Genomic DNA, 21,905 nt, shown 5'->3' on the forward strand with positions numbered 1-21,905 from the left:
ATCCTGTCCAGTCTCTTCCTGTCCCTCACTGTGATGCTGCTGCTCCAGCAGACCACACCGTACAGGATGGCCGATGCATTTTCATTCTTTATTATACTATGCACATTTGGCTAAGGTGAAGACTTTATAGGAACATACATTAAATTATTTTAAGAGTTCTTCTTGCAAGCAAGTCCAATTAACTGAATGCCCAATTAAATCCAGGCAATATCATTCATGTGTCTGCAGCTCAGATTAGACTGTGCAGGTAATGAGACACAAAATAACAGCACCTCTTGGTGCACTTCCTTTGTAGAAAGCAAGCACAATTTACTCTTCACACACCCCACAAAGCACTGCTCATTGATGGTCATTCCCACACACAATCCCCTAACTCGCGGTGTACCACACAAAACAGAAGAATAGGAGTGACCCCTAATGATGAACAATTTTTTGATGAGGCTCTTCTTGTTGACATTAGAGACTAATCTTTGCGTTTAATTTCAAAATTTTTATATTTTAATGTTATTTTTAATCACCGAATGCTCTAAAATAAAAATAAAAATTATAAACTCATATTTTAAGCATGTGCTTAAAACTTTTAGCTTTATTTTATTATCTTGTTTTATTATCTACAGCACTTGGTTAATATGTTCTTACATAGCCAAGGAAGGGGCTATTTTCAGTTCTATTTTACTGTTTACACATTGTCAGTGAGTATCAGTCATCTACTACTTTTGACTGTTCCAAGTCATCAGTGATTGGCTCAAGTCACTTTGAATGTATTGGTGGTGGGAAAACATGGGCGGGGAAAAATTTGCATAGACCAAACAAGACGCGTCTCGTGACGCGTCTTGACCCAACAAGACGCGTCTCGTGACGCGTCTCGAAAACAACCAAGACGCGTCTCGTGACGCGTCACAACCTGACATGACGCGTCACAACCTGACAAAACGCGTTTTAAAAACGCCGTTCTAGTGACCCTTGGGGCCCGCCATACCCTGCGTCACTACTACACGCTTGTCGCGGGCGCGAGTTTAGTTTACATTCAGGGCACGGAGTGAAAACACACACTACTTCACAAACACACGCGACACACACACTCACTACCGAGGAACGGGGCAATGGCGTCTGTCGGCGTGGTGGGTCAGCACCGGCTGGACTCGGAACCGCAGCTCTTTCTCTACAAACTGACCAGCGTCGGGAAGAAAATCCCGCCGCTGAGGAAATCGTCCAAGGAGAAGATGATGTTGAGGCGACGCGACGCCGAGAGCGGGTCGGACGCTACCGGACGGTTGGCACCGGAACCAGCACCAGCGGGAGGGACCGCGCCGAACGGAACCGCTGTGCCCGGGCAAGGATGCGGAGCCGCCGCCGTCTCAGCTGCGCCACGTAAGCCGGACCGGGACGCGGAGGCCGGCGGCTGCGACTGCGACAGGAAGCCCGGCACCGGTACCCGCCAGAGCCGAACCGGACACATGTCCAGCGACTGCAACAGCAACAACAACAACTGCGACGCGAACCACAACGCGGGCGGCCGCCGGGGGTCTGCGTGCAGGAAGTCGGACACTGATGCCGCGGCGAGCGAGCCGCTCGCGAACGGGCACCGAGGGGCGCACCGGCACCGGGACGCGCCGCACGGCAGGCGGGACTCCCGCAAAGGCGACGGCGGGTATCACAGCATCCCGTCGGCGGTGTCCGCCGCAGGGGACGCTGGTGGCCCCCCCCTTCAGCGGGTCACACAGGGCCGGACCGGAGTCGTAAGGCTGGCCCGCACCGAACCCACGCGCAGGGAGGCCTGGTCCATCTTCCCGCAGGACGTGGACCCCCGGGTGAGGACCGAGCGCGGCGAAGGACACCGGTTCGAGGCCCGGCCGCTCACGCAGGACTGGTGCGACGTGTGCAGCCGCCAGATGAGCGTGCAGGCACTAAAATGCCAAAGTATGTATATTCAGAACTACACAATGTTTACTCACACACCAGCATTTGTGCAGTTTGGACATAGTCCAGTTGTTTCAGGTGTTTTATTGTGTAGTTTCCCATCATGCAGTGGGAGGTTGTTGTGAGTCTGGATCCGTTACTGGGTTCTGATGGCAACAGGCTCAGCCTGTGCCGACTGCTCTGTACAGTCTGTGTTTACACACAAAACACGCTCGCGCGTCTCCGTGAACGAGCCGATGTCAGAACGAAGGACGTTTCCCAGAAGGTGTCTCCAAAGACAAAAGTACAAAGCGTTCACGGAACGCTCGTTATCTGGTCCCTCCAGCTCTCGCGCTGCCATTCGGAGCCTGAGCTCAAAGAGCGAGGGAGCGACGGCAGAGTTCACAGACACTGCGCTGACACAGAGATGTCCATGAAACCCACACACACAGAAGACGGCGTGCTGCTGCATCACACGTGTATCATGGGGAAACTCCATCTCTACTCATAGTGTCGGCTCATATTAACGGCTGCTATATTTTTTTTTGTCATAAATCTGAGTTCTGACTATTGCTTGTTGACATCACTCCCATCTGTGCAGGTTGATGGGGCCAAGACCTGGCTGGTTAATGCAGCTTGACTGTATACACACACACACACACACACGCACACACACACACACACACACGTGCACCTTCTGCTGCAGTCACTGCACTCAGTGTGTGAGGCGTCTGTAAACATGCATGTGCGTCGCGTGGGTTAATTTGTGTGTGTACATGAGCACATGCGACTGCTGACTGGGCATTGTGTCAGCAGCTCGCTGTGGTGGGGAGGCTGCGGATGCGGCGGTAATGAAACCGAAGGGGGTGAAAGTGAAGGTAGAAGGGGGGGGGGGGCAGATAAAGAGTTACATGGAATGAGAGGAAAAAGGCGAAGGATCACAGGTAGTTGGAGACAAAAGTGGTGGAAGGAGGCGGAAGGACAAAAGAGCTGATGCAGTGGAGGGTGAGAGCGAGAGGAGTTCGAGTTTAGACCAACGCTGCAGAGCTGTCTGATTTAGTGTGCGATCAGCAAGAAGTCAGTGGAGCGAGAGCACCGATTACTGAGAGACACACACACACACACACACACACACACACACACACACACACACACACACACACACACACACACACACACACACACACACACACACAGTCATGAGTTTCTAACCAACCAAAGAACTTCTCTGGCCGTCATTTCTTTTGTCTTTCTTTATGGATGAACTGATTCACTTAAACTTTACGCGATCGTCGCCTCTGCTCCCCTTTTCCAGGAAAACCAGCAGAAGCGATCGCAGCCATGAGGGTCACCGGCACACGTATGCCGGCCTATACACAGTACGGCCCTTTTAGGGAGAAACAAAAGCAAAACTTCCAAAATAGAAACAACGCACATGCACACAAACATAGACGCGCGCTCGCCTTTTAACTGCATCCAGCAAATTACAGGGACTGGGAGACCTAGCGACCATAAACAGCCATCACTGGGAGCCTTTGTCTTGTGCGCTGGGCTCCCTCTGTCTTTAATTCATCCCCCACTCTGTGTTGACTTTGTTGCACATGAAGCTTATAGGGAGCGTGCAGCTCGCGTCCCCGGGGACGCCCGTGCTGTGGCCGTGCCCCACAGTGGAATCTGTCGGTCCTATTGCTGGCTTTTAGGCGCGGGTGTGGTTTTTATCTTTACTGCTCCTAGATGAGAGTTTGGAGCATTCGGAGCATCCATGAACCCCACCGCGAACGGGTCAAAGCGCCACACGCGTGCAGACGAGAGCTGTATGTGGCATGAAACGGAGGGGGGGCTCACCATCCTGTCTGAGTGTGTGACAGTCTAGACATGTATGAGCTCCGTGTGTGGGATTACTGATGCTAATCTGCCTCATTCAGACAAAGAACTGGGCCCAAAAGTGTGTTTTTATAATATACCAGGGGAAAATCTGTCCAGAACGAAACATAACAGCTACATAAAAGGCAGGACATATTTGTTTCTCTTGGTTTGTCATCTGTTCACCTTGTGTCTCCTGTGTGGGAACCCAGAGCGGAGGCAGGACACGCTCCTTAATCCCAGCTCTGGGTGTCTCTGGGCTGGGATTATGCCTCAGGGATTGAGAGGTTAGGATTACAGGCTGGTGGAATCAGACGTCAGATTAATATTTAATTAAAGCTTTAAAGGGACCGTGCTGGTGTGGCAGCTGCTTGTTTACCTCCTACGGCATGTATGCATGTATGTGGGTCTATGGGAGCCTCCACTTTCATGGCAGACATTCAAACTATTTCACTAACAAATGTTTTCCCTTCTAATTCTTTAAACTGTAAGTTACTTTTCTTTTTAAACTGTGTCCTGGGTTGACTAACGTGTGTCAGCTGTTAGGATGTTTGCTCTTTGTGTCAGAGCCCTGTGGACTGAGGTGAATGCCCCAAAGATCAGAGCCAGAATGGAATGAGTTGCAAAAACTGAAGCATCTGTTTCACAAACAGCATATCATGCTGAAGTTGAGGGATTTGAGTGTTGAAATAATAAGATATTACACAGACAATTATATGAATAACATATTATCATTTACATTGACACATGGGTGCCAGGAAACCCGACACACACCACTAAAACCCACTAAATGCGCCACATATCGTCAAACACCCTGCCAGCGTATTCTTTACATCCCCTGAGAGTCCTGATCTCTCTCTGGGGGACGTTTGATCGCCCAGACCCGACTCCGGGTCCACACGGCCCACGCCTCGTTTCAGGAACCTCCTCATCCGTTCCACACAGTGGGAGGAGGGCTGTGTTAAACGGCTCATAACCTTCTTGCCTCGGCACGCCAGCGCTGCCACGCTGCCAGACCTGCCATGAATATAGCTTTAACTGGACTTCAGCAGAAACATTCCTTCGCAGCTCAAGCGTCTAGAGTCGAAGGCAAGGACTCGCACGCACACAAGGCTGCGCTGAGCGCGAACTTAGAACCCGCATGTTCCAAGACCTCCACCAAATTACCACATCACACTTGTTCCACTGTATTTTTTAATCTAGATTCTTGGACACGAACACAGAACGCATCTTCGTACACGCCTCACCTTATCTGACCTTCATAAGTAAAGGAAGCGAGACGGGGCACGATGCAGATGAGGTTTCTGCCTTCGCAGTCGCGCCTTCCTGGTTTAGTGTCTTCCTTTCACATGCTGTAGTGTGTGTGTGTGTGGCTGAACAGCGGGGAGTTTCAGGCAAGCTATATTTAGGTCGTCCTCAGCGAGCGGCGATAGCAGGACTGCAGAGGCAGAGGTGGTTGGGGCAGAAAGGACAGCGCAAAGACGTGGAGAGGCGCACGTTAGATAAGCACAGTTTCCGAATTTCGCCATAACCAGCGTAAACACAACGGGCGCTGGAGCAAGAAAGGAGGCGATATCAGAGCATGACCCTCATTTCTCAGGATTATGTCATAGGCCTGAGTGAATGCAATGAGCACATCCTGTTCCTCCAAAGGCTTCACTTTCAGAAGTAGGGCAGGAGGAGGACTCCTGGTAGCTTGTTCCCTTTCTGTTTCTCAGTGCATATTAATAACCAACTGCGCATCACCTCCACCTACACACATGCACACACTTGAAGTGATGCATGTCCTTCACATTACCCAGAAATGTCACTGTCGTGGGGTTAGGCGGGGTGGCTGACTCAACCAGGCTGGTGCTTTTCACACCAGCGACACGGACAATGGGGCGAAGGGATGAGGCAGCGTCAGTAAGCAGCCCTGCGGTGGTCAGCGATGCTCCGTCTCCATTAAGTACTGAATGAAGCGTGTGCAGTTATCCACCGGGGGAACAGGAAGCGACAGGGCTCCTGTTGCTGGACAGAGAGGAGAGAGGGAGAGAGGGAGACCAGGATGTGGCTGCGTTTGGGGGCGTCTGTCTCTTTAAGCTAGATGTTTGTTACTGCAGAGTGTGTGGGTGCTGCAGCATAGACGGAGAGAGGGCGAGAGAACGCGAGGAGAGCAAGAGCATCAGCAAGCGCCGATAACGGAGAGGCACCGGGGACGCGCAAGTAGGACGGCGGAGGATCAGGGCTCATGTCCGCGCGCTGACGCGTCCGAGAGGCTGCTCAGGTGCAGGGGCGGCGAGTAGGAAGGTCAGAGAATTAGGGAGCGCGTGGGGAGTACGGGTGGAGGGGTGGCCGAGCGAGCGGAGAGGGCGCCGTTGGTTCGGAGCGCGGCACCGGTGGCAGAGTGGCTGCGCTGGGATGGCAGAGGGGGCGCCTGGGGCGGCTGGCGCTGGGGCCAGGACCGGAGGGCCAGCGAGGCCCGCGCTCACAGCACGGCGCCGGCCGGGTGGTGCCGCCGCGCGCCGTCCGTGGCACAGATAGCGCCCGTCCTCGCGGAGCGGGGGGGCGCGGCGGGGGAGGCGGGCGTCGTGGCTGAAGGCGTGCGGGTGGGCCGGAGGCTCCTGGGCCAGGTGTCGCTGCACCTGGAGGAGGCCCGGGGCGAGGCGGAGGGCCAGGCCGGCAGCGCCTGCTTCGGGCAGGTGTCCCGGCGGCTGGGGCGGCTGCTGAAGAGGTTGCCCAAATCCCGCTCCTGGAGCGACAGCTTGCGGGTGCTCCGGCGGTCGTCCTCTAATGGATCTCTGCTCTCTACCTCAGGTACGAAAATGGGGGAAAAGGAGTTTTGATGCAAAGTGGGGTGAGGATTCTGATGAGCGGGCAGGTTGGCCGGGTCGGCCTCAGAGGCTGGCTGCGGGCCATCATAGCTGGGCATTGTGTGCATCCGTCTGTGTTTGTGAACAGTTGCCGGCGTGTTTTGTGTGCGTTCAACCCGTCTAAGCGTCCTGCTCACGGTCAGGACAGAGGTTCCGGATCGGGTGGAACTGTAGAATTGTCCAGTGACAGCTCAGATGAACGTCGTAAAATCTGTTTATTCGCCCGTGACTCCAGGCAGCTTTCACAAACACACTCAGGCTAATACAGAAAACTTTTAAAAAATCCTTTGTAGGCGAAGAAAATCCATTGTGAGTGAATTATCATATTGACTTTCATATTCGTACCAGGAATTTGAAACACGAGTGCAGCTGCTGGAGGCTGCGTCCCATCGATTCGCCCGTGTTTTTTCCAAACACTGGCGAATGCAGGGTTTCTTTTTTTAGAAGAGGTTGATAAGTACATGATGATTATTAGCATGTGTGGCTTGGAGCCAAGTGGGTGGATGATGCAGGATCATTGATTCACTGACGACTGACAGCTGTCTGACAAAAAGTTGGATTTACAGGTGTGTGTGTGTGTGTGTGTGTGTGTGTGTGTGTGTGTGTGTGTGTGTGTGTGTGTGTGTGTGTCCTCCTGTTTAAACCAGATAAGACCCTGACCTAGCATGACTCAGGCTGTAGCTCATCAGCAGCTCACCTCGTCACCTGGGTGACGTCATGGTGCAGCGTCGGCCTGAAGCAGCTGCCACAGAGAGATAACAGACATTTTTAGACGGTGCTCCCTGTAAGAAAGCCCAGTCATTCATTTGAGGCGTGAACTGGCTCCAAACGGAGGCCTCACTTCCTCTTCTGTTGCATCTTCCATCTATAATTATCTGCAGTGTGTCATAACCATGATGATGCCATTTGTCTGGAAAGTTGTCTCGAGTAGAGAGTAGAGGATTTTGAGAAATGTGACGGAAAGATTGATGATGTTTATGATACATACTAGACTAAATTAAGCTGATGGAGTCAAATATCTTTTTATCAACTTATTCTGAGGTTATGGGGTTCTACTGACTTAGTCACATTCTACAAGTGTTACACATTTTGCTGCACTGTACATCAGCATGCTATCAACAGTATGTATCAGGCTTGACATCAGTCATATAATTTATTAACTATCTATTATCATCTCTAATGGATCAGCATTAAGGATGCGGGGGACCACTTCCGTTATGAATGAAATAAACAAGCCAATTTTCCAGTAATAGCCGCTCATCTGTTACAAGGGTTGCATGAGTTCACCCACAGAGGAGCAATTGATTCAAGTGATCACAAGTTCAGTAGTGATGTAATCATAAGCCACAAAAAATATTCCAGTCAGACCCCCCCCAACGCACACACACACTCACTGTTTTCAGCATTCTGCTGCATCCCCCTATAGCTCTGTGATCCGAGTAAGCCTTTAAAAAAACAAATTAAAGCTTGCTTCCCCTCGTGTTTGTTTGCTTAATTCCGGGAGCATCTGCAGCGGCACAGATGGAGCTGATGCTGATGAAACAGCCGCACATACGTGAAGAGTCTTTTTCATTTAGGTTAGAGGAAATCCGTTCGCTCACACCTGACAGGTTGGAGTATGAAGGTGTGTGCGTGTGTGCGTGCGTGCGTGCGTGTGTGCGTGCGTGTGTGCGTGCGTGTGTGTGTGTGTGTGTGTGTGTGTGTGTGTGTGTGTGTGTGTGTGTGTGCGTGTGTGCGTGTGTGTGTGGGGGGCACGTATAATTGCTTCAAATGAGCTGTGATAGGATCAGACTGGCTAGATCCCCCTAAAGACCCCCAGCTGCTCTTAATTCCTTTCATTAGTGGCTGTGTGTATGTTCTCGCCCTAACATTATACGCAGCCAAACCCCCATTTACTCCCCTCCCTCCCCTTTGTCTCCCCTCCACAAGTCTCTATCTGGTGCCATGCAGACATCCTCTCTGACCCAAGAAGCACTACTAATCTGGCCTTCCGCCCTCCTGTCTCACCCACACCCACCGTCTCGCAGAAAAAACAAAACAGCCATATCTTGTGTCTTTTAAGTCGGATGAAACCAAAACCTGGGACAATTTTCTGCCTCTTTGGGTCCAAAACATTGTGAAGAAGAGAGCGTGAAAAGTGAGAGATTCATGAGATATAAAATGGAAACATGACGCTGGAAGCTTTTTATTTGGCTGTATTTTAGATTTTCAGATGGCTCGCGTGAGTCGATGAGAACAGAGGCGTCGTCATTTGAAACAGTGTAATGGATGCTCCTCCTTTCCTGTCCGGCTTTGCAGAGGGCGTTATCGACCCGAGTGCAGCAGTGCCAGCTAACACAGCCACCACATACGGATTTTCACATGCAGCTTGGTTTGAGCTCCCCCGCCTCCTTACAGGCACACGTGGAGCTTCCCAGTGCTGCGTTTGTCATGTCCGTCTGTCAGCGTCATCACTCAACCCTGTCTGGAGGCGGCGGCGGTTAAAAAGCAGTCAGACAGGAATGATGGGACCAGAGTGGAGGCGCTGCAAGCGGGGCCAGTTCAGTACAAAACACAACAGTGGGCTCTAAAGGTTACGACTCAGAGCTGAGGAGGAGATGCTGATGAGTGTTTATAGCCTCCTTTATTACAGTGGTCTCGTACTGTCCTGCGCACAGATTTATTTATGGGCCTTCACTGTCATTACACCCATTCTGATGACAGTTTTTTTTTAACCAGGGAAATACCTCTGTAAGATTAAATACACCTCAAGAGCAGCAGCTGATAGAAAACAGCAGTTACTGAATAAAATCTCTGATTTGGGATTTAAAAAACAACCCTGGATCAAAGATGAACACAGAAGATTCAAAGTGGAAAAATGATTGCCTGTCGAAGTGGATACAAATATTAAAACAATCACATCTTCAGAATACAAGGCAAGTCGCAAGAAACCTATGAACAACTTATGAACGTGGCAGCTACCGATGAGCTCATCGTTACACTATCAATTCTTTTTCAAAGCCAGGTGTGATGTTTTATCTGAGACCGAAGCATTTTCCAGTCAGAGGACATCACCTTTAGCCCTTTTTCTTTGGGTCGACCTTCAATCCAGAGCTAATATGGCTCATGTGTTTTTCTGCTTAACCTAGAACAAATAAAATGGAATTAAAGGGGAATCGGCCTGCCTGCGCTTGTATCCCGGCAGCTTCCTCATTATACATTACGGTGCGTCTGCAGCGGACTTCCCCAGAGGAGGAAAGGGAAGCCCTGCAAGTTCTTACAGGGAATCTGGGGGCTTTCTGTCGCCACCGCTCAAACCGCTATGATGCTAAATGTCATAAATATTTTTCATTTTGCTTACTCGTGTGTTTTTGGCTTTCTGGTTCCCCTCTGTGTCTGTGCCCTCGCCAGCAGGCCCATATAACATATAACCTTTAGAGGACATCCTGGCATCACTGCAGCACTTTGTCCCATAGGAGCATCTAGTGGCACATCCATTTCTTGTAAAACCTGACGGACTCAACAGAGGGGGTTTAAATCACTAGTCAGTGCTCAACCTTTACACCTGATAAAACCTGTATATCTCACATTCTCACATTGATGTCAGCAAAAATACAGGAGTTAAGTGATGCAGGGTCCAAAATGCTGAACTGGGGGTTTTGTTGTGTGTTTTGTGTGTGTGTATAAATACGAGTGTGAGAAATGGAGGCACTAGTTGTTTAGCTGACCTGAGAGGAATGGACGTCTGGCTGCAAATGAATCACCAGTAGAATGATCTTGGGGAGCCCCTAACAAACAGGAGACGTTGGAAGGGTGGGTTCTTGTCGGTGGTTAGCTTAGCTTAGCATAACATACAGCCTGGAACCAGCTCTCTGTCCACCAGCGTCTTGAAACGGTGATTTAGCGCTAGCCGTTTAATGTGGGTGTATTTTGTTACCTTGGGATGAAGCCAGGCCAGTGTTTTCCCATTGTATCTAGTCATTGTGCTGAGTCATGATTCAGTCTCCTGCTAGCGCGAGCTTGGCTGCATGTACAGGTGCAGGCAGCCATGGATGAAGTGAATCAGGCGAAGTAGGACAGGAAAGGAGTTTCACTCATCCCATCCCTAATGTGTTTCCGTTCTTTTCCTCTTTTTCCGCAGTGACTCCCAAGCTGCCATGAGCATATGATTCCTTATCTGAACTCTCCTCTTTCCTCGACACATCCCTGCTGTCAGCGAGCCATTGTAGTTCTTTCCTCTCCACCAGCATGTCACACACACCTACTTATGTCTGTCTCCTTATGCTGTGACTTCTCAATTGTCACAAGCCAAGAGTCCTTTGTCTTTATGCAACTCGCTGGTGCTACTCTCATCCTTTTTGCCACTTAAACAATCAAACCAACCTATTTCCTTTTGTGAGCTCTCATTTCTCAAACAAGCTCCTTTTTAAAATTGCCTTCAATTCATGACATAAACATCTGTGGCGCTGACATTTCTAGTTTTATTGTTGAGTGAAAAGGTATCAGCCGTTTCTGCCAGTGGTCTTGTGAAGACAGAGCGGTGCGCTTTTTGTCAGTGGTCATCTAAAAGCTTGTTGCCATGGTTACCCTGCTGATGCTGACTGCGAGAGATGCTGTGGTGTCCCGCTCCACGTAGTACACAGACAGAGACACTAATATAAGTAGACAGAAAAGCGACCGGGGTGAGCTCCACTCACGGCTGCAGCAACAAAGAGGTTTCAAAGAAAGAAAAATGTTTATTTTTCTCTATATATAAGCAACTATAATAATATCTATATGATTCTATATTTTTATTTAGCCTGGGGGTTAGACTTTATGCTTGTGGACAATACCAAGGATCTATCCCAGAATTTCCCTGCAGTCATAGTTAGTGTTTCTGCCAATACGCTCTTGCTTCTTTTATAGCACAGATTATCTCACCGACTGAGGAGAAGTGAGATGCGAGGCTGCTTGTCTCAGTGGAAAACCCTGTGGCCACAATAAAGTCTGTAAGGCATAAACAGGCTGAGACTTCCATCTGTGAAACCGAAGAAATTAAAGAACTACTGCACTATTTTGGAACATTTCTGGGAACTACTCGCAGCCATTCTTTGCTAGCGGTTAGGAGGGAGTCGACCAGACCAGGGTTGATGTATTGTCGCAGCTGGTCGGTCGTAAGTGGTTTAAGTGCGTCCATCCAGCCTTGTAATACTTTATGTCTGTACTGCATTATGTGCTTATTCCTTGTGATCTGCTGGACTTTGCACAGTGCATCCATTATCCCATTTAGACCCCATTTTCGCTTCCCGTCTGCTGATTTGATTACATCCATGTTTAATTGCTGTGTTGTTGTTTTTTCTTCATCAGAAAAAGTGCATTTATGTATTTTGTGTCTGCAGACTTTTTATTTTTATTATTATTTCCTTTTTTATTTTTATTTTACTTTTTAAACACAGTATATCCCGTAGGGTCTCGTAGGTGTGATACTGTCTTCATCCACTAGATGGCGTTAGTGTTCTAATGCCTGACAACCCGCTTATAAAATCTAAAACGTACTAATTCATTTCTAATTGGCACATTTACTGATGATCAGTCACCAAAACAATCTGAAAGGCAAAACTGTTGCTGTAAGACCTGTCTGACAGTCTCTGTGTGTCTGTCAGACTGCAGCTACACCTGCCACCTGGAATGTAAGAGTCAGGTCCAGCTGGACTGCAACCAGAGGGACCGAAAGCGGGAAGAGACTCCATCTCCCAGAAGCCACTGTTCCTACCCAGCCAATCAGCACAAGGTGAGTATCTGTTGTATTTCTGGCATTTCTAGGAAAAATCCATCATCAACACTGTGTTGAACGATTTGTGTTGGTGTGTGAAGGTGAAGTCTGTTTGATGCTCCTCTTTCACAACAACCTATAAATTTACCTATTTGATTCTTATAGTTATGGTATTGTCAGAAGGAGTCCCTCTCTCCTTCCTGCTTTCTTTCATAGACCTCCTCTCCCCTGTAGCTCCTCCTATCGTCCGTACTCCCACAACCCTACTTAAACGAATGTAAGCTAATTACAATCATTGTTCTCTATGGGGACCTGCATTATTGCTTGGCTGTGCTTTTAGCTGCTCCTGCGCAGTGTGCATCCTAAGGGAATACCTTAATAGATGAAATTAAGTCAGTATTTCATATAAAGCTAAGCTTTGAGCTTATTTTCTGAGAGCTATAAGATTTAAAATTAATTCAAAAATAGCCCTTGCGTCCATTCTTTGTGTGAACACAGAACCCGAGAACCTCATCCAAAACGCTACAGCTGCATGTTTGCAGTTGCTCTGCCCAGGGGGGCACACAGCACATGACAGAATGATCCTTCTGTTTTCCATCCTGTGGCTGTAGAGCAAGCAAGTGGGAGGATATATTTTTTATCAAAAGTTGGTTCGCTACCTTAATACCAAGCAGAGCTATTTAATGTAGCATGTCTACTAACGGCCATTATGTAACATGCATAGCTGTGCAGCTGCAGCCAGAATTATTGTGTCAGAATTATATGAGCCTTGATGATGAAAGTGGTTAAAGCTTCTCACACACAAACATTTCCCCCTTAGTTTCATACAGTACACCAGCACTGTAGACCAGACGAGATGTTCATGTATGTACAGTTCATTTCCTGCAGACCTCTTTCTCCCCCTTGCTCTGTTTCATGGCTGCAGCCGCATGTGCGTGTGTGCGTACATGTCATGTCTCTACTGTCTTTATGGGGCCTTGTTGTGTGCATCAGCAGAAATCGATCCTGTTCTCCGAGTACCCTCAGCCACTGCAGACGCACAGACATGCGGCAGGCTGACAAAGCTCCATCGACTGGGAGGCAGCGGGGGCGTCGCTCTGTTTGCGTGCGGGGGGTGTGTTTGTGTGTATCGTCTGTGATGGAGGCGAGGAGCAGAGCTGCAGGAACTACCTGATCATGCCGTATCTATCTTGCACCATGCCAATTAAATATAATCGTGTCCGAGTAGATTTAAAAATCGTATCGTACACCCAGAAATGGCACATGCAAATAAAAGCAGACACGCACCATCAATTCCAGCGCTGACGGGGCCACTAGCTCGTTTCTCATGAGGGCTTTACTGCCAGGAGACAGAGGGCGGATGGTGGGGTCAATACAGGGCTAGAGGTCATTTTAATCTCTGTCCTGACAGCAGTCATTCATTGTTCACCTGACTACGCTCAAAGCCCATCCCTCCATTGTTGAATTAACATTGGAAACAGCAGCGGCCGCATTTATTTGTCTGCGATTGATTCGGTCTGGACAGATGCTTTTGTTATCGTGAACTGTTGCAGGCAGCGGCGGAATATTAGTTGCAAAGAAGCCATGTTGCCCAGCCTCTCGGCTCCTTCCCGTCACTGCTGCTCTCATGTATGTAAAACAGCAGCCGTGAGGCTTCATATCTCTCACTCATCAGCGCTTCTACTTAACTGCGCCTCTCTCGCTCTCTCTCTCTCTCTGTAAGAGGAAGTGGCCATGCTCTGCAGGGTGCAGTCGCTTGCAGGAAGACAGGGTGGAGGGAGAAGGGGGAGGGTGCTCGCAGGCTGAGAGCACACTCGACCACAGATGGTTGAGCAAGGCTGCGAGGGAGTGAGGGAGCAGAGCGAGTGTGAAGACGGAAAGAGAGGGCAGGAGAGTAAGCGTGAGAGAGAGGCTGGTTGGGGGCATCTGTGATTCTAGTATCGCCAAAGCAACAGAGAGGAGGAGAGAGGAAGTACTACAGGGAGGCTTCGCTCTGAAGAAAAGGACGGATGGATGCTCAGACCCACCAGCGCCCAGCTGCTTCTTTAAGGACTTAGGCACACGCTGTTTGTCTTCTTCACAGACGCCGAGCAGGACGAAAGCAGGATGTGGCGTTGCGTTTGTTCGTACGCGTAACAGGCGCTCTCATGCGAGCGGCATAAACTTGAAACCGACCCGTAAGCCGACTCCATGACACCAGAGTGCGCCTGTCCACGCGAGGACGGCCGCGCGTCGCGTGCACATCTGGCTTCAGGCGAGCAGGTGCGTGCGGCGTGTGCGCGTTGGTGACACCGCCGCCGGCGCCGACACGCACGCATCGGGAGGAAGTGACACGTCTGCGCTCGCGCTCAGATTTCCTGGTCCCGTCTCCGGTGGCAGGCAAAGTGCACGATCGGTGAGCCGGGCTCACCTGTCACAGGTGGAACTGAAGCGCCCTTGATGCATAAACAAAGGAGCGCTGACTTTTTCTGGATGAGCAAAGGACGGGCGGACACGCGTGGACTCTGACTGTCGCGTCAGACCTGCTTTTTTTGAGATAAGCCAGCACTTCCTCGAGCCGCTCTGGTGCCGGGGACTGTCCGTGGGCACCTCCATGACCGTGAGCACAGTGCCGAGCCCCTCCATGACCAGCAGTAACAGCATGAGCAGCGGGTACTGCAGCCTGGAGGATGAGAGCGAAGACTTCACTTTCTTCACGGCCAAGACCTCGTTTTTCCGCAAGCCCAGACACACAGCAAAGGTACACAGTCAAGTCATTGTAATCGACGGCAATGTGGCGGCAGGCGGACGCCGGTGGGTCGGATGCTCTGGGCTTCAGACAGCCTGGGAAACAGACTGACATTTAGGTTAGAAACACCGAAAAGCAGAAGCGTGTAGAGGAAGTAGTGGCGCGCATGCTTACGCAGGCCTCTAGGTGTTCATCCTCGTTTACACTTCATCAACTCTGACGCCTCGACTCCGTTTGGTGTCTCCATCAACGCACTGCTGTGTTGTAGCACAAACCTCCATGTCCTCTTAACCTACAGACTCCATAGAGCCTTGATCGCCACACTGCGTGGGAGACGCTCTGTAGAAACAAAGCTACTACTTTTGCACTAGTATAAAGTAGGTGTGAGTGTGTGTGGGAAGGTCCACTACCTCGCTGTAGCAAACCTTTTTCCTAGTTACCATAGCAACTCATATTTTTGTTGGCACCGTGCATGCACTTCCTGAGAATTGGTTTTGTACGTCTGGTTGCTTCACATGATTGTGACACGCGAGCTGCTTATAACCAAGAAGCACGTACTGATAGGCGTGGGTTCTCTGCAAATAAGAAGTCTGAAGATGAAAATCTTGTAACCAAATATCAATTTGCATTCATGTAAAGCATGCTGGGCCCTCCTCCACGGTCCTTGCCCTGCCAGGCCGTTTGGTGTCTGACTTGGAGGCAGCGTAATCTCTGAATAATTGACCAGCTGTGTTGTCGGTGTGGGGAGTCAGGGCTTCTGCCATACCGAGACAAAAGGGTGCAGGGCTTGGCCTGTCTGGGCTGACGGTGCAGAGGCTGCCAGCTTGATTTGTCTGGCACCACACGGCTAGAAAGATGGTGTAAGATGTAATGTGGCTTGGCAGGGAATGGCTTTGTATCCTAAATAATAATGGAACGGCGCTGGAAGCAGCCCTGCAGTGTGCTGCACCGCTCCCTGAGACCCAAAGTGTCCGCATTTGAAGATGTGTGTGTGTGTGTGGGGGGGGGGAGCCTGTCAATAGAGACATCATGTAGTTTGTAATAATATGTGTTGGTTATGTTTATGTTCACAGACACAGTGATATACTGTAGCCCGCTTCATCAGACCAGTGGAGGGGGAGTTTAGGTCGTTACTTCTGAGTGGATTATTTCCATAGGCCTTTTGCTCCAGATAAGCCAGGCAGCTTTATTGTGCTCTGTGTGGGGGGGGGGGGGAGTGGAGCTACTGTACGTGCAGTTTCCTCTGCTCTGGTTTTTCTTACTGTGAAAATTAGTGGGTTGAAACTGTGTCGTCTGTAGAAGAATTCACACAGAGCTCGGTTCCAGCTTGGCCTGTAAGCGCACGTCAGGCAAAGCAAACTGGTATTTACAGTACCTTATCATTTCTATAATATTATCATTATTAACACATTATTGTATGTGTGTGGGATCATCCATTGTGTCACTGACGGGTTAGTCACTGTTGGATTCAGTGTGATTTCAACTTCTTCTTCGCCTCTTTTGTCTGATCTGATCGTAGTCAGAGCATCACTGCTTACTCACGTCACCCTGAGGATCTGCACGTGGTTGCATGACATGTCGCCCCTACTTTAAAGTACTACGACTACTTCCTCCCAGATATGTTACACATTTAACTGGTTTATTAGTCTCAGTTTTAACCTGCTCCCCTCTGTCACCTAAAAGAATATGATGAATGCCACAGTGTCATAATGGGCCCACTTGCTGCCAAAGGCTGATGTTGTTCAGGGGGTAAATTGTCCTTTAGTTTAGTTGCGTGTTGTCTGTGAGGAGACCAGCTGTGGCAGAGTTTCATGCCACTTCATAATGCGATAATGCAACACAATAAACCACTGATCACACAACACACGTGCTTGGGAGGCCTCTAGGCCTGTAACGCATCTTTTCACACAATTGCGTGAAGCTGCAGCATCATCCACTTTACCCAAGTGGGTGAAGCCTGTGTACGTGCACCACTGATTCACAGAGGTTTCACATCAATCAGAACCAGCCGAGGTGCCAGTCTGGTTTCCTGTAACCACAGTGCAGATGCACAAGTGTTTGCAGACTCTACGTCTCTGCTTCTGTGTCTTGCTGGTCATTGGCTCGATTTTGACCCGAGCGTCCCGGGACTTTGTGTTACTTTCGAGGGGAAACAACACAATTGTCCTGCTCTATTGTGCTGGGAGCACTCTCACTGGTATGCAGAGAGGGAGGCCAGGGCGCCGCCTCCGATACAAGTCGAAATTCACACAAACACAGGAATTCCTGCAAAGCTCTATTCACATTGTTGCATTTCGGACTAATCTGACTACTCTCTCTCTCTCTCTCTCTCTCTCTCTCAACCCTTGAACACAAAATTTACACGTTCACCGTGATATGTTATAGTTTTTTATCGTTGCCTTTTGATTGACATGTGATGTCTATAGTTTAACCACACCGCTGTGTTGTGACACAGTTGCACAGCGAGTAATGAGTCCGGAGGAGCTTCGCTTCACACATGGACCCGTTTTTGAACAGCCCTTAGTACTGAAGCATCTCACGATATCGCTGCAGTTGCTGAATGTCAGCCAGGACGCGCTGAGCTGCGTGCGCCGTTCACCACCTCCAGGCACCTCAGCCTATCTGACATAGATTCAGACGTGCACGCGCTGCATCGGTATTGAATGAAGCAGCGACTTTATCTCACACCCTGAGGACTCCCCTTCAGAGACGACGGCTGCCCTGCATTCAATCTTTCAAGCACACACGCTGCGTTTCTCACTCTCGCTGCCCCAGAAAATGCAAACAAGGAGGAGAATGGGAAAAAAGCTATTGTGAGACAGAGTAGATGCATCCCACTGTACTATAAATAACCCAGTTCAACTCTGTGTTGCTAAGGCTGGCTCAGCAGCCGCTCTTTCATCAATGTTACCCCTTATTCACGTCTTTTACTGCCTCCCCCTTGTTGACTTCCTCCTCTCCCATATTATTCCTCCTTCACTCCCTGACTTTTATTACTACTCAAGGAGTGAAATGAGTGACAGTGACTGGGGGACAATTCCTACAATATTCTCGTGCTGTAACAATGAATGCCTGATTTGCTGCATTCACAACATTTCGCATCTTCATGTAGATCTCTATGAGAGATAGTGAGTGTCTATAAGGTTCTCACCAGCAGCTTGTTTCTTTAAATTTGTGAAAATGGAGGATAGAGTCTGAGAGTCATTTATGCCTTAACTTGTTAAAAGATAGACTCTAATCTCTCTTTCATCATTAAATTGATAGGAGAGAGAAAAGAGCGGAAGGGTTGCTTAATGCAGTAAATCCAGATGTTTGATTCATAAAATTGAGCAAACCTCACATCATTTGTTTTAACGGGGGGTTTTGGTGGCATCAGCGCCACCTGCTGGTCACAATGAGTAGTTTCTACTACTACTACTACTACCGCAGCGCTTCAGTCCTGATATTTCTCTTTTCTCCTGGCTCACAGCAGGTTGAGGCAAAGGAGGAAGAGGCTGGAGGAACACGGGAGCTGTCAGAGGAAGAAGTGCGGGCCAAAATAGAAGAGTATAACGCGCAGGTCTCTGAAAATGGCATGAAACTGGTGAGTTTTCAACAGTGGGAGATTTTAGTTAGCTAAATAGATGGAGCTTCCTCACTTTCTTGATTTAATGAATTGAAAGAGGAAGTTTAACAACCGTCTAAAACTGGGAACAGAGGTAGAACATTAATATATGATCTTCTTCTTTCTGTCTGTTTTGCAGGCTTCAGATGGATCCTACACAGGTTTCATTAAAGTCCACCTGAGGCTCAGTCGACCGGTCACCGTCCTCGCCGTGAGCCCAGAGGCGGCGTCCAGGCCGGCGAGTGGCAGCGGCCGAGAGCCGGTGGAGCAGGATCGGACGGACTGTGGGCAGAGTGAGAAGGGCGCATCCTTCTACCTGCCCTCCGACTGTGTGAAGCAGCTCCACATTAGCTCCCTGACCACCACCAGAGAGGTCATCCAGGGCTTGCTGAAGAAGTTCTTGGTGTTGGACAATCCTCGCAAGTTTGCTTTGTACAGGCAGACGCACCGGGACGGGCAGGGTGAGGGAGACACGTCCACTCACTCACTCACTCACTCACTCACTCACTCACTCACTCACTCACTCACTCACTCACTCACTCACTCACTCAGAGGACGCACATAATACAAAGGCATTCACTAACGCGCTTCTCTGTTTGACGCAGATCTGTTCCAGAAGCTTCCTCTATGTGAGCGTCCACTTCTGCTGAGGTTAATAGTGGGACCGGACCCAGAACAGCTGAGCTTCGTCCTTAAGGAAAATGAGACTGGGGAGGTGGAGGTGAGGGAGCACGGATGCACACCTGTAGAGATTACCTGTATTTGCCCTAAGAATCTGGATAAGAATCTTACTCTCTCATTTTCCCCCAACAGTGGCATGCCTTCTCCGTCCCCGAGCTGCAAAACTTCATTGTAATCCTGGAGAAGGAGGAGGCCGAGCGTGTGAGGACAGTGCAGCAGAAATATGCTGTGTACCGTCACAAACTACAGCAGGCCCTACAACAACATGACCCCTGACCCCTCACCTGTTACCTTACGACATCAACCCAGGGAGAGACTTGGCCTTTAAACACTGACCCCTCAAGACCCTGAGATCTGACCGAGAGTGGAGCCCGAACTGAATCGTCTCCACCGTCCACACGAACAGAAACACAGCACACCCTTTCTCAGGATGCATATAAGCCCTCCCCGCCTCTATCTATACATCCAAACCGCGTCTGTGAAAGATGTGTGGCCTGCCGGCTAATTGGAGAAGCCGCGTGAGATCTCATTGGGGACTGATGTGAATCGATGTTGTTTTTAAAGGTTCCTCCTTCTTCTTCTGCTACTGCTGCTGCTGCTGCTACTGCAAGTGTTACTTATGCATGAATCTTTCTCAGCTCATCTCCCCCAAACATAGTTAGAATGACAACAAAAGGCATGATGAGGACATTGTGTCTCCCTGGAATGAAAGGGCAATCACACTGAGTGTTCTTTTTTTCTTGGAATTGTTTTGGGTTATCACCAGGCGCCGTTTTGCTGTTGGACTATGGATAATGCATCGGTGAAGGGGGTGTTTGAGGGTGAGCGCGTGAGCACTGGCCACTGTGCTTCTTCCCAACACAAGGGTTTAAAAGCAGAACAAAGAGAAGGACTGATTTTTCTCAGGGTGCACGTGTTGAGCAAAGAGAATCCTAATTGAGAAATGAGAAGCCTCTTTTACCTGCTGCACCTGACTTCAATGCCACATGAAAGACTTGTGTGAAGACTGTGTCCAGTGATTCACCTACAGACAGAAATCTTCAGTCAGACACTGTTACCAACCGTCTCCTTGCCCCCACACACAGACACGCAACCCTGACATCTCAAATGACAACTGTGACTTCATCTCCGTTCCTGCATCCTGGTTTAACTCCACCCTCAGACAAAGTCTACTGAAGGAGACAGACCGACCACTTTACATACACTGTCATTGTAAATGGGTTGTATTTGAATGTGAGATGATTTTTACACCAAAGCATAGAGGGGAGAGATATATTGAGAGGATTATAAAGGGATGAGAGAGATTAAGGAACTTATTGAGTTAGAGGTGGTGTACGTAAACAAAAAAAAGAAGTGAATTCTGTTTTGCACATGTAGATGCACATCACTGGAAAGCCCACAACTCTGGGTCGGGGCATGCATTTCTGTTCTTTCATCCCCCATCACCTCAAAAAGAGAACAAAAAAAGTAACGATAATGGCTATGATGTACTAATGCTGTGTTTGCAAAACATATGTATTATGTAGACACTGGAAAAAGAGTGACAAAGTTTTGCTTTGTTAATGTTAAGAATATTAATACTCCTTTGGTACCACTCCCACTGGTGTGTGTGGGTGTGTGCATGTCTATGACGGAAATGTCGTCCATGCTCCCTCATTGGGCCTCATTTATCGAGTATTAAATAAATATTAGAATATCACAATCATGTTTGGGGAGAAGCATTTGGAGTGCATGTATCTAACCAAAGCCTTTAAGAAAACTAAACCTATATTTCTATTAATTTGTTGCGTATAAATACTGATGAATGAGGTCTGTTGTCCATAAGCACATGCTCAGTGAAACCAACCCATTTCTACCACCACCACCACTCAAAGCCCGAGCTGTTCCTGCTGACAGTGCCTTTTGTTCCACGTGTCCCCTTGTCTCTGTGTAAGGTGTGCTTCAGCACACAGGTGCCTGAGTGTATGCGTCGGTGCTTTCGCATGTGTTTTCCTGGGTGGTGTTACATCTTTTCTTCCTGCTCCCCCGGACCCGTGTCGCTCCCGCACGGGTGTGAGTGCGTTTGCGTTGTGTGCACGTGGTGTGTGTGTTATTTATTTCATGGCTCACCCAAATCCACATAATATTATTTCCAGAAGGTTGAGACTAAATGCTTTTTTGCAAGTTATTTTGTTTTATTTTGAAGAAGTGTGTAATGAATATCAGTAGAGCTGTACAGAATATCATAAATAAATAAAAAAGTCAACCCTTTATTGTTTTCATTGACTTATACATTTGATTCTTACAAGCTTCAACTAAAGTCTATTGACCAGAGGCCATATCTCCTATTGTGTTTTCATTTAATGAGGCCCTAAAGTGTCCCCCGTCATCCCTAATTTAAATGCACTACTCTCAAAAAAACTACACAATAACGATGGATAGTAGAGAGAGAGAGATGTAGCTTCTTTGTTCAATTAATTTCTCTAGATGAGTTTAAGGTTTAAATGGAGTTTAATTATTTTAGTCCTTATTCACCAGACTTGTCCTGCTTTCAAACCACCAGCAGGG

The 21,905-nt window shown here is 48.9% G+C and overlaps 1 protein-coding gene across 3 annotated transcripts; it reads left to right on the forward strand.

Moving 5' to 3' along the window:
- The first annotated feature begins 998 nt into the window (after positions 1–998).
- On the forward strand, positions 999–21,608 carry rassf5 (Ras association domain family member 5). 3 transcript variants are annotated; one of them, XM_029149970.3, is made up of 6 exons: positions 999–1,920; positions 12,236–12,363; positions 18,543–18,656; positions 18,817–19,138; positions 19,283–19,398; positions 19,491–21,608. In XM_029149970.3, exons 1-6 carry the CDS (start codon positions 1,104–1,106, stop codon positions 19,632–19,634), a joined length of 1,641 nt encoding a protein of 546 aa, XP_029005803.1. In that variant the 5' UTR covers positions 999–1,103; the 3' UTR covers positions 19,635–21,608. The 3 variants fall into 3 exon arrangements, with proteins under 3 accessions (XP_029005803.1, XP_055364928.1, XP_029005804.1); XM_055508953.1 differs by lacking the exon at positions 999–1,920 and adding an exon at positions 5,541–6,051; XM_029149971.3 differs by lacking the exons at positions 999–1,920; positions 12,236–12,363 and adding an exon at positions 12,404–15,085.
- Positions 21,609–21,905: the final 297 nt, after the last annotated feature.

Source organism: Betta splendens, chromosome 5 (assembly GCF_900634795.4).
Source record: "Betta splendens chromosome 5, fBetSpl5.4, whole genome shotgun sequence".
In the NCBI taxonomy this organism is placed as follows: domain Eukaryota; kingdom Metazoa; phylum Chordata; class Actinopteri; order Anabantiformes; family Osphronemidae; genus Betta; species Betta splendens.